The sequence below is a fragment of the Macrosteles quadrilineatus genome, unplaced genomic scaffold, assembly GCF_028750875.1.
Source record: "Macrosteles quadrilineatus isolate MER2022 unplaced genomic scaffold, UCM_ALF_1.0 Scaffold_9__3_contigs__length_116548681, whole genome shotgun sequence".
Classification (NCBI taxonomy): domain Eukaryota; kingdom Metazoa; phylum Arthropoda; class Insecta; order Hemiptera; family Cicadellidae; genus Macrosteles; species Macrosteles quadrilineatus.
This window is the reverse complement of record NW_026542602.1, coordinates 2,404,685-2,416,911: the sequence shown is the minus strand read 5'-3', so window position 1 is coordinate 2,416,911 and position 12,227 is coordinate 2,404,685. Positions and strand designations below refer to the sequence as shown.

At 36.3% G+C, this 12,227-nt stretch overlaps 1 protein-coding gene across 1 annotated transcript; it reads right to left on the bottom strand.

Moving 5' to 3' along the window:
* Positions 1–336: 336 nt before the first annotated feature.
* On the bottom strand, positions 337–4,558 carry LOC129003681 (NADH dehydrogenase [ubiquinone] 1 alpha subcomplex subunit 13-like). The gene is made up of 4 exons (XM_054431979.1): positions 4,348–4,558; positions 2,496–2,646; positions 1,063–1,270; positions 337–467 (listed from the first exon to the last, which is right to left on the bottom strand). The coding sequence occupies exons 1-3, from the start codon at positions 4,439–4,441 to the stop codon at positions 1,063–1,065; spliced, it is 453 nt and encodes a 150-aa protein (XP_054287954.1). The 5' UTR covers positions 4,442–4,558; the 3' UTR covers positions 337–467.
* Between the last annotated feature and the right edge of the window lie 7,669 nt (positions 4,559–12,227).

The window sequence follows — 12,227 nt, the reverse complement described above, 5'->3', positions numbered from 1 at the left end:
AGAGACTCCGACTTTGACTTTGCTACATGAGCCCTAAATTTTTAGAAAAGATTACAGGCTTATGGGTTTGGAACGCTCACCCTCAAAAGCATATCTGTAACTTGATTGGAAATTTCACTCACTAATGTAGCCTCTAAAAAAGAACTTTACTTGGTGGGGCAACATTTTTTACGCTGCTGTCTTTCCAAGACCCCAGGCCAGTTTGTAGGATTAATAGGGGATTATTAACCAAGGAATACAGACACACTTGAGTAAATATAATAAACTGACCATCAAAAATTTTTACTTAAATTCAAATACATAAATGATATAAATAGGTAAAAAAATTTACAGAACAATTTTGTAAACATTTTTAATTCAAGAACAGGCTATTTACATTTGTTTTCTTAATTATAAGAACCCTCAAGATTATGTTTAGTAGTTCTACATTTTCTTGGTTTGTACTTCTACGTTTACTGGCTTCAAATCTGAAAAATGGTAAATAATGTTATTTATGAAAGGTAATAATTTTTACCTACGTTGTTATTGTACCGGTTTTTTAAACTAGCCCTTTCTGTTCAGTTTTTAAAATTAAAAAATCACTTGATGCATTGTTTATTTACTTAGCAGCTTAGTTGTTCTACTTAATAAAACGAGTAAGGAACTAATGAGGTTCAAGGATTGAGAGAATAGAAGTAAAATTGTAATATTACAAACGTCAACTTATCAGCTGTTATGAACAATTTACTTGATTATACATTGATGTGAGTGGGTTGATACAGAGTCGTTGTATCACAAAAAGTGGGTATGAGAGGTTATAAACGAAAACGTAACCTCTAAACAACTATTTTTACAAATGACTAAATTTTAATGGCTAAACACTGATTTTAACTACGATTATTGATTAGGCAAACACATAGCGAGTAGTTTTATTAGATTAGGCTTTCGGTTTTAGGTTCATCGGGTAGTATCAGGAAGCCAGGAGCTCAGTCCCGTGGTTGAGGATTTAAAGGGTTCTACCGAACCAAGTTTTGACAAAATTATAGTTAAATCGATAAAAGAACTAATAAAAGCCTCACTGACCTAGCCCTCGTGACGGATGTCGATACGTTTTGAAGCGTCTTTCCAGCTGCTGTGGATGAAGTACTCTCGGATGCGAGGCTCTATGAGGTAGTCGGGGTCCTTGGTCTTGTAGATGGGCTCTCCGTAGTATGTACCTACTTCCCAACCTTCAACGTTCTTCATCAGATCAGCTTCTAGATCTCGATTGACCTTGAGCTGCTTGAGGAATCTGTTAGACAAAAGAGCCTTCAGAAAAAGCTACAACTGTATTTCATTCAGTTAACTTGACTGTAGAATATTTGGTTTTAACAACTGAAAGAGCTAGGAGCTTAATAGAGTCCAGCAACTACTTATGGAACTAGGTTAGTTGCTGCCACTAAACCACCGTCACATGGAGAGCACTACTTTCGTCATACTAAATACAGTAGTCGCAGCTGTCTGGGCGCACGGCCGCGCTAGGGCGGGGGGTGTAGGATGGAGTGTTTATTGCTCATTTCCAAAAACATCTGGCCCACACAGCTCTCTGAGGTTGTTCAGCGCTGTCTTCATGGCTTTGGCGTGAGGGACGGTTAGTACACAAGGGTCCGCGCGCCCAGACTAACTGTGCCTACTGTACTGTTATAGTTCATTTTATCATACAAGGAAAAATAATACTTGGGAAAATAATACTATTCTAAGACCAACTGAAAATTGTAGTATTCTCCAAAATCCCGTAAACTAAAGTGAGAACCGGTCACAGATCAGAAAAAAATAAATATGATGAGGTTGAAACTTGAAACAATGAGTCATAGTGATCAATTGCCCATCAAGTTTACTAACTTTCCAGGCGGGTAAGCTGGACTTAATATTCTAGATTACTATAACTTGGAATAGGGTATTTAGCTTTGTGATGAGAGGGACAATGTTTCTGCAAATTGCTTAACTTTTATTATATTTTTAGCCTACTTGAACATCGACTAGCACCACTTTGATTGTTATTTTAAGTTATGTATCACGGTAACTGGTACTGTAGGCTTAATACATACCTATTAAGTTTAGTTCAACTCATTATTTATTTTTATTGTATAATTGTTTTACTAAAGTTTGTTTCTGTTTTGAAAATTTCCTCTAAAAATAATTATATGAATTTTTGGTATCAGCAGTCAACAAAGTCATTACGGTATTAAACTTCATTATAAATAGACTGAGTTCAGTACATTATTCACACTTTTGTCTTTATCGAGTGAGATACAAAACAAGCTGATCTCAATCAGTATCATAGACCTAACAATGCTATTAGCTATTACAGTGGCATAATTATCTTCTTATCTAAGTTAATGTGAGTTTTGCCTAACAGCTTCAATGGTAACGTAAGGGTTTGGACCGTTCCCTTTCAAAACGTTAAAAAATATCATTGGCAATTGGCATGAAAAACATACAAAATAAAATATATTTTTTATGTAAATAAGACTTACGCTCTATCTCGCTCTGCAAACATCACAGGTAGGATGGCAAATAGTGAGCTTCGCACTTCAACCTGTTGCCGGATCTGGTTTTTGTATCCCTTGATATAAAGGTAGGATGCTGCAGCAGTTATTCCAAAAAAGCCAAGGAACATTTGAGGGCCTGAAAATTGTTCAAACTGTAGGCGCCTAGTTCAAGTAAAACTCAAACAAAAAAAATGTTATAGATACTTTAATAACTTTAGTCCACTTTATTGTGTTTTTATTTAAACCTGAAGTTTTGGCTTGGCATAATTTAAATACTGTGTACCGGTAGTTAAAGTTTTTCTTAGACAATTTAAGAAGTGTTAAGCGTGTTTGAGTTATTGTTTCCCTTAATAACTTAACACTGTCTTTACTTAAATACATTTTCTATTAAAATATCAATTATTAATCATTTTGTATTCACTAAGTTATGCATTGTTATTAAAACATAGCCTACTTTACAAGTCTTTGACTTCCTAATGTGATAGTGGTACCGTAACGCCTAGCCTCAGAATCTAAGACACCTCCGTATTATCCGAGATTCTCGGTAACCAAAGTAGTCTCGGTCCCAACAACCTCGGTTAATCAGGAGTGTACCGTACTTCTAAGTTTCTCATTAAGATAATCTTGTAGGCTGTAGCATGGCTTTTCTCTTAACAAATTATTCAGGGCAGTACAAAAAAGGCCGTTTCCTCTTGGTTTTCGATTAAAGTTGGCAGGTGGTTGTAAATCTTCAGGGCAAGCGTTGGGAACGAGTTTTTGGTTTTTGACAGCCTGCAGAAGGGTATGTCCAGGTCAGAGTTTTTGTCTTGTACTATGGCTATGTACAGTAAGATATTTCTTGTACCTAGGGAATTTGTGTAGATTTGGCTTCACATGGGCAGCTGACATAAAAATGTATTGATGTAGAACTAGATGGTTAAAATTCCGGGGCTAACAGAGGTTTGAAACTTAATGATCAAATCTTTAAAAAATGTAGGTAGGCCTACCGTTTTTTCTGTAAATTGAAATTTCTTGGCATGATGCATGGCCCCAGAGTAGGAGACCATAGCTTAAAATACAATGGAAAAGAGCGTGGATACACTACAAGAAAATAAGTTAAGGTTAGCTGACAAGCCTTGTCAACTTTCGAAGTAGATGGATCACTCTGGACAGTCTTTTACAAACTGATTAAGTTATATGTGTTTAGGTTAAGTTATCCCAAGCAAGTTTTGGATCAATTGAAAAACCAAGAAGATTTACACTGGTTACATCTTAGTACGTGATGACTGAGAGTACAAATAAGTCTCTGCGTCTTGTCTTCATTCAGTTCTAGTTTATTAGCCTCAAACCAGTGTTTCGCTTCATTGAACTGAATGTCAGCCGTCTCTAGTGCTAGGGTAGGGTTTGCTCCAGGTGAGAAGATGGTAAGTAGTGTCATTCGCAAATCTAGAGCCATACCATTGAGCTCGAGGTATTTATGGCGACAAGGAACAGTGCCTCTCTAGAAAGGCCTAGGCCTACCTCTCCCACCACAATTGGCTGTCCATCCCAACCTTACACATACCCACCACAATGCAATGCTATTTTGTTAGGTTGATTGACGATCACCATTTTAAACTAAAGTGTTATAAATTTAGGCCTTATCAACAGGGAGTGTTTTTAATCTAACATGGCTAACAAGTGAGTTAAACTTTAACGCCAAAGGAAGTTAAGTTATATGATTGATTTGTTATTAAGTTATTATGATTTTTATATAGTGGCAAATGAAGTTTCTTTATTTTCGAGCATTGTGATTTATTTCAATATTTTAACCAACAGAAATTACCCCTGGTCAAAATAAATAGTAAGCTGGGCTTACCTGAAAAATAGGTTCTAGCTTTGATTCTTTCATAATTTATTGGTCGAAATCCACCAGGAGGAGGCATGTCCTGCTTTCTCGCTGTTGTAGCCATACTTAGGTGACTATTTTAGAGTGGTTTCTAACTAATTAACTAATTTATAATAATGTTTTATACATTTACAGCTTATGCCACAAATTTGACTTAGCAGACGAGCCTAACAAGACTCCATCTAAGGACGAATAAAAAATAAAAAGTAAAAAACTTGTTTTTCTTCTCTTCTTGGTTGCTCATAAAGGATGGTTTGGTTACACTGCCATGGAGCTCTACAATTTTAATTTATATCACGACTGTAATATAAGTTTATACATTTATCCCGGTCTTTCTTGAGGTGTTAACCTAGGTAACGTAGGATTTTCTTTTTATTTATATAAACTAAGTTTAATAATAAAAGTGTGAAAAATAACCATATAGACAGCATTGATTGAGTGATGTAATTTCCTTTCACAATTTCACTTATTTTGGGAAGACTGTGAATCCCTAACTCCCTTTTCTGATGGAATAATAATGGAAAGGCAAGAAGAGAATGATAATGGGGGGCCACCAGTTGACCGACAAGATTCTTGGTCGTCTTGCCACTAGACCGTCTTGTTCAATTAAATAGATAAATACTGAAAACCAGTACGTCGACAAGTTATTTCATCGTCAGTCCAGTTGACCGGCCTGTAAATCTAAATTATTATATACGAGAAACCAACTTGTCGTCAATCCTCCCGACCGACTTACCACTTGCTCGTCTTTTAGGTGGGGATGTGTTGAGCGGCAGTGCCAGCGGCGCGCGCAGCTGTGGAGGGCACTGCAGGCGTACCAACTTCTGTATCTTGTAGCGGCGGTTTTCATTCCGACGATTTTCAGCTATCACAATGCAGCGGACTAGCGAGGTTCTTATTACGTGTAATTGTTTGTTTCTCAATCGATATTTTGTTATACACAGTAAAGTGAATATAAATAGGCCTATATTAGTTTACTTCAATGAAATAAATGTTTTATTTAGCTAAATAAATAAAAATACGCCGATTGAACAAATAAAATTGTTACAGACAACAGGAAGTCCTTAATATGATCAAAAAAGTGTTTATCTTTATTAAAAAATTACTGAAATTTGTAAACTTACTGCTGGCGACAAGGGTGGTGCCATACATAGGTTTATCAATAAATAAGATAAACATGGACAACCTTATGCAGCTATAAGTCAGGAAACATTTGTAGAAACATTAAAAAGCAATACCAATTTATGAAATATGATAAAATATTTACAGGAAATGTTGATTACTGTATATACATCGTGAGTATCTCCAGCAGTTACACACTGGTGATCTTTGAGTTGACTCTTTTAAACTCATTGATTATTACTTATTTTCGTTTTGAAATAAATTCTGTATTACTTTGAAATTGCTCGAATTCGAGCAACATGTACACGAGTTTGAATATTAAATTAACTAACATATTTATGTAATAGGAGGGTCAAATATTGTTAACAGTGGTGAGGTAACTACCGTTACATTTATTCAATTGAGAGATAAATACAAATTGATAATACCGGTTATTAAAGCTTTGTTGTCTATTTTTCCCTCTCTTAAAAAAATAAAATAAAGAATGAATTTAGACTTTTGGTGACATTAGTTTGTACTATTTCTCCTTAAATGACACTGCTGTCTTGGTAAGCAATAGTTATCTCGGTAAACTATTTATTTGCTGAAGTGCACAGTGTGCTACTTAGCCTGAGAAACATCTTTTGTTTTATGATTTTGTTGTAGGCCTATTGAAAACCTTGTCTAGAAGGAATTCCCATTGCCTGTGTTACCGGGGAGAAGTTTTTCTTAGTAAAGTCTGTAGACGTCTTCGGTTTTACACAGAAACATGTAATTATAATTGAAGAAGTACATGTTTTATCCTCTCACGTTGTTGCGTGGACAATACTATGGTGATTCAATTCTGTGTACTTCAATTGTCTAACTGGCCCTAACTGACGCATCCTTGTTTTTTTTTTACTAAATAATGTAGTCTTTACTTCCGTGGATCTTTGCGTTTTATTGTTTAACTGTCCTCAAGTAAGTCTGTGTTCTGAGTAAGTACTTCAAATGCACGGCACTACTGTATATTCAGATTTTCTAATGAACTATCATAGATAAAAGGAGTATAGACATGTATGTATGACAGAGTATGTCTACTCCTTTTATCTATGGTACTATTTCCAAGTTCATCTGGACGACCCTGCAAATAGTTTCTATTAAAAAAAAGTGTATTTGGTTTATGTTTATGAACTTGTATAAGTGTTGTTAACTAAAGCTAAATTCACATCAAATTAATTAATTTAATTTATTTTAATAGTATTTCTAATTAATTTCAGTTTTAAGAACATATAGTAAATAAATCCTTGTTGAAACGGCTGTACTATCCATGCAATTATTGTCAAACTATATGTTCAAAGATTCCTGGACGGCAATGTTATAATACTAGTTGGAGCAGAGGTAGTCTACTGGATCTAGGGTTTATACAGTTTTGTGACGTGTAAGGTATATCACTGCAGAAGTAGTTAGCTCAAGAATTATGACGCGGATGACAAAGATTGGTAGCTTTTGCTATAATTATAAAAAAAAACCAAGTACATAAAATCATTCACAGTTTTTTTTTCACAGTCTATTGAATAGCCTGCAGTTAAGTTCACTCTAATGAAGAATATAGACGTGGCCAGAGTTCCAAACGATTTAAGCAACAACTGTTTACATGAACTATCCTATATGTAAGTTTTTTTTTTATAGTGTGCAATGTACTTATTGAATTTTCATTAGTAATATATCATGGATATATCGTTTATGTAAAAGTATCAAAAGATAGTAAAACGAAAACGAAACAATCAACCAAGACCAGTGACCGAAACAAGTGTCGAGCTGGCGGCGCCGCGCCTACCTCGGGATTCCCCGAGGGCAATAATTCATCTTTGAAGTAACACCGGTAACACTGACTCACTGGCCGACACGGAGGTGTCCGGAAAGATGGGGACGAGGAAACTTAGGGGCACGGAAACTTGGGGACAAATCGGGTTTTGAGCCGAGGGGGAGGCAAACGGAGGCTGACTAAGCTCTGAGAACGACTCTTTAAATCGACTCGTTCTCTATTGTTATTGTACCTAGGTCTAATTGTAACCATCGAAGTATATAACACATTGTTGTGTTATATACTTCGATGGTTGTAACTACGACACACTTGTTGTATTTATATCTAGTTCTACCTCCCCTTACATTTTTCACCTTGTTTAAATGGTTGCTATTTGTAGAGCTTAGGGACAACAGATTTAGTACATTTAAGTGTATTTGTAGGGTTATTTTATTAATCACGGAGTAAACCCGAATTGTAAATGATTATTCAAGCATACATTTTTTAAATCAAAAATGCACTTGAATATTTCTAAAACAGTAGCATCAACTTCGTGATGATGTTATAGCCTTCAATTTATGTTATACGACCGTGAACATGGACGAATTTCTCTCGTTTGTATTAGAACAATAATACAATATAATTCAGGAACAACCCGTGACTAGCTATTACTGAGAAAGATTAAAGAAATGCCTGTTGTCATAGGCATCTGGTACAAAGTATTCCACCTATTGTTTAATCCAAGCAAACCCAGAAACATTCAGTACTTGGAAAGGTAAAGGAAATATGGGTGAACAGAATACATCGATGTCCCGTTAATCCCCTCGCACGTTTCTCCGAATCGACTTCATTTGCAATTTGCAGATTTTCCTTTCAAACAGGCCAGTTATTGGGGTGTCGGCTACGTCCAAATTCACCAACATTTTTGGGGTCGTTTCTAATGTCCGAATTCACCAACTTTCTACCTAGAGCAGGTACGATATTTCTCCCGTTGGGCGGGGAAGTAATTCCCTCCGTCTCGTCTCGGTGAGAGTGTACTGCTTAGCCCTACTGTCGGGGAAAAAAGTTTAGACACTCGAGTTTGGAGCTCTACAGAAAAATAAAGGAACAGCATTTAGCGGAAGAATCATCTTGGTTGCGGCACATCTTTGGCTTGCCATTCTTAAGCCATAATGAAGTTGGCGACAGTTTCGCAGAAGACTTTGTATCAGACATGCCGGCAAATGATAGGATCCAGCAGTTTTCGGACTATTTGTTAGATACATATATCTCTGATGACGCCATATTCCCACCTCACATCTGGGCTTCTTTTACCGATGAGCCTGTTACAACAAACCCATGTGAGAGTTTTCACTCCCATTTCAAGAACAAGTTTTATCAGTCCCACCCAGATGTGTTCACGTTTACAAGGCAATTGTTGTCCACCCATACCTTTGTTTATATTAAGCTCCAATCAGTTCACGAACCTCTTCAAATAACTGGGAACAAACAATATAGGGAAAGACGAGCAAGACTTCTTTCTTCAAATGAAAAATACACTAATGGTGAAATAGGAAGGAAACAATATGTAGTAACGGCTTCAGTCAGTGGCAGAGTTTAAGAGAACACGCCGCTAAATCCGGTTATTGCGGACAATTTATGTGTTTAATGAGTTTACTTATTTTTCCGTGTTTCCGATTGAAACTGTAGTATATTTTGTAAATATTTAAAATTGAAATGCGGTTTTGATGTACATAATTTTGTTTGCAGTCAAATATTATTCATATCTTGATTTTATATTTCATCACTGTTTACGTTCCTTTTTATTTAATTTTTAATTTTGTTGCGTAATGCAACTTCTGTATACAATTTTTGATTTTAAATGAGATTTTTTGTTATAGCCTACATAGTTTTCACTGGGTGGGCACTGGGCAATTTACGCATGTGTCCTGATTGTACTAATTTGTTCGTGACTTCCATTTGTACATTAAATTTGGTCTTAATGTAGATATTTTTTGTTCAATAATATACGTTTCTTACTTTTATATTGATATTTTTAACCACATAATGAACTTGAAACTGTTTCAGTTTCTTGGTAGGGTACACGTAATAGGGTACACATATTAAAAAAAAATACATGGGCCATTTTCACCAATTTAGTGAATATAAAAAAAAGAGTTTAATCCCGTGGCGGATCCAGCCAAGGATCCCTTGGCCAGAAAATCTTTAACCATCGGGTAATATCATATAACATATTTCGCTTTAATTTTACAAAGCCTTGTAAACCGATTTGAACCCCTTAAAAAAATACTGAATTTTCGGTGAAAATATATGTCAAAATATTCAATCTTGACCGCGCAGTCCTATAATTTTCCCAGAGTAGGCCGCATAAAATATTGTCTTCTTAAGCGTTTCCGAAAAAAAAATGACAGCGGATCAGAAATTCAGAGATAAAATGTCTATCTGACATAAAAGTAACCAAATACACGCAATGTGCAAACAAAAATACAATTTATTTCATAACGTTTATCGTAGGCCTACACAATCACAAAAATATTTTAATTTTAAACTAATTATAACAATATATCTTAACAATGTGTCATAACATTATATTCAGTAATATTATTGCATAGAATGCGTTTATATTTTCTTGTAATATATATTCAACTTACCCAAAATGGGTAAAAAAAGAAGCTAGCAAACCTAGGCGATTAGGCCTGGATCAATCAGAACTTGTCTGACTTTTAACATTTTTAGGTTTACTGTTTGGAAATATTCAAATTATGATTTTAAAGTCAATCCCGTTACTGTAGCTAAGCTCTCTGTGAACTGAAACAGGGGAACGATTCGTTCTAAAAGAGTCGTTTCAGAGCCTAGTTCAGCTAATATCTCCCTCCCCCCCCCGGTCGAACCCCTATTTGGCCCTAACTTTCCGTGTCCCTAACTTTCCTTGTCCCCATCTTTCCTAAACTCGGGTGGCCGACCGACCGGTGGTCATAGGGTGACGACACAAAGGGGGTGGTAGGCGGGTATCCGTGTCGAGTTTAGGAAAGATGGGGACAAGGAAAGTTAGGGACACCCCCTTTGTGTCGTCACCCTATGACCACCGGTCGGTCGGCCACCCATCCAAGGAAACTCTAGACATCGGCGGCTCTTTGTCGTTCGTTGACCAGCGTATTTTCTAGAGTTGAATGTATACCCTCAGTCACACCAGGGAATAAGTAAACTGTAGTAGTTTTCTTGTTTATGAAAATATTTGCATTAAATTAGAAAAAAATCATTTATTTATTTATAAAATGTTATTATTTTACAAAAAAAACACACTTTTACCCTCCCTGTTGCAGCAAACCTAAGTACTTGTTAAACTTATTCTATTTAAATATGGAATAACTGTGATATTTTCAAAAAGTCATTTTAGTGTAAATCCAATCAGGCAAATAGAAATTTGCTTAGTCTGCAGGTTTGTTGCGGTGGGGGTATATTTCGTCATAAACTCTTTTGCCACTTAAGAATCTTCAATAGTAAAGTGGCAACTAAAACGCGACCCAATTCTGGCGGCGCTCTAGAACTACCCGAAGGCCTTTTCCGGTATTACGCGTGCCGCATCACACAAGTAGTTTTCCCGCGCCCCTATTCAAACGCTTGTAGGCGAAGAAAAAGAAAGCGAGTTGACGACCGAGGCTAGGTCGACCCGATCGACTTCGACAGCTGTTTTACTGTCTCTCTCCCTCTCTCTCTCTGTCTTTGGATGTGTAGGGTTGGCGAGGGTTGTAAAATTGCTGAAAGTGAAAGGGACGTGGCTGGCGCTACGTTCCTAGTTTTTGGCCTCTTGATGCTAACACTGGGTCGGCTACTCGAGATCAAACAACAGCGTGTGTTTAGTACAAAATTGGGTCCACAGTCACATCTATCTATCTTCTATCTATATATTAATAGGCAAGCATGTTTCTTTAAAACCTTTTTTCTCAGGTCGTGTGCATCGCAGAGAAAATCTACGCATACTGTTGGAAAGATATTTTCCTGTAGATGTGCAGAATGCCTCTAAAAATTAAAATAGGCTAACAAATAAGCACAAAAAATTAATTTGAAAACTTCAAAAAATTAACATGGAGCATATGGGTTGCCATGATGGTGACGAAATAACAACAAAATGTAAACAGAAAATCAAAACAAATGGAAGAAATTCAAATCACATGTGTTATTTACAGTGTGGGGAGAAAATAGAGAAGTCTGTACATTAATTATTTTTGGTCGAGTTTCGACCACAGGACGACCACTAGTACTTATTTAATACGCAAGCAGGATTTTTGTGACAATTATTCCTCCGAAACTACTGAACCGATTGACATGTTTTTGGTGTCATTGGAAAGAGCGTAACGTGAAGTTGTGCAGGAAACTTTCTTTTTAGGTAAATAATTAGAGAGTGAGGCCCTGGGACCCTTTAAAGTTTCGTATTTCTCCATAAGATTAACACGGGAAACAAACATTGTTTTCTTAAACGACATGGTATATTAGGTGAGGTCAATACTTCAGTATGATAATATTTTTGTTGGGCATCACTCACCTTATTGAAGTCACGAGAACGTAGTCCTTGTCATGTCACAATCATACACAGTTCATTGCACATAAAAATATACAAAAATAAAAATAAAAATAAATACAAATTTAAAATATCAGACAAAAGTTCTCAACACCGACGTTTCGCCGCACCAAAATCAACGTGCGGCGTTTTCAAGGTTATTTCTCTTCTCACGCAATCGTTGTGAGCGCCTAACCACGACTGACGGCCCCGGTGGTGGAGGAGGGGGAGGGGGGACTCTGTTATCAAGAACAGCTGATGGCATTATCCTCTTTTGTTTGGATTTTTCTATGCATCCTTTAATTTCTTTCTCTATTAGTGTATTGTAAACTGGGCTGATATCAATGGATGCGTTGGCTAATGAATCTTGATCTGAAGTAATAAACAAAGCCTCAATAATATTCC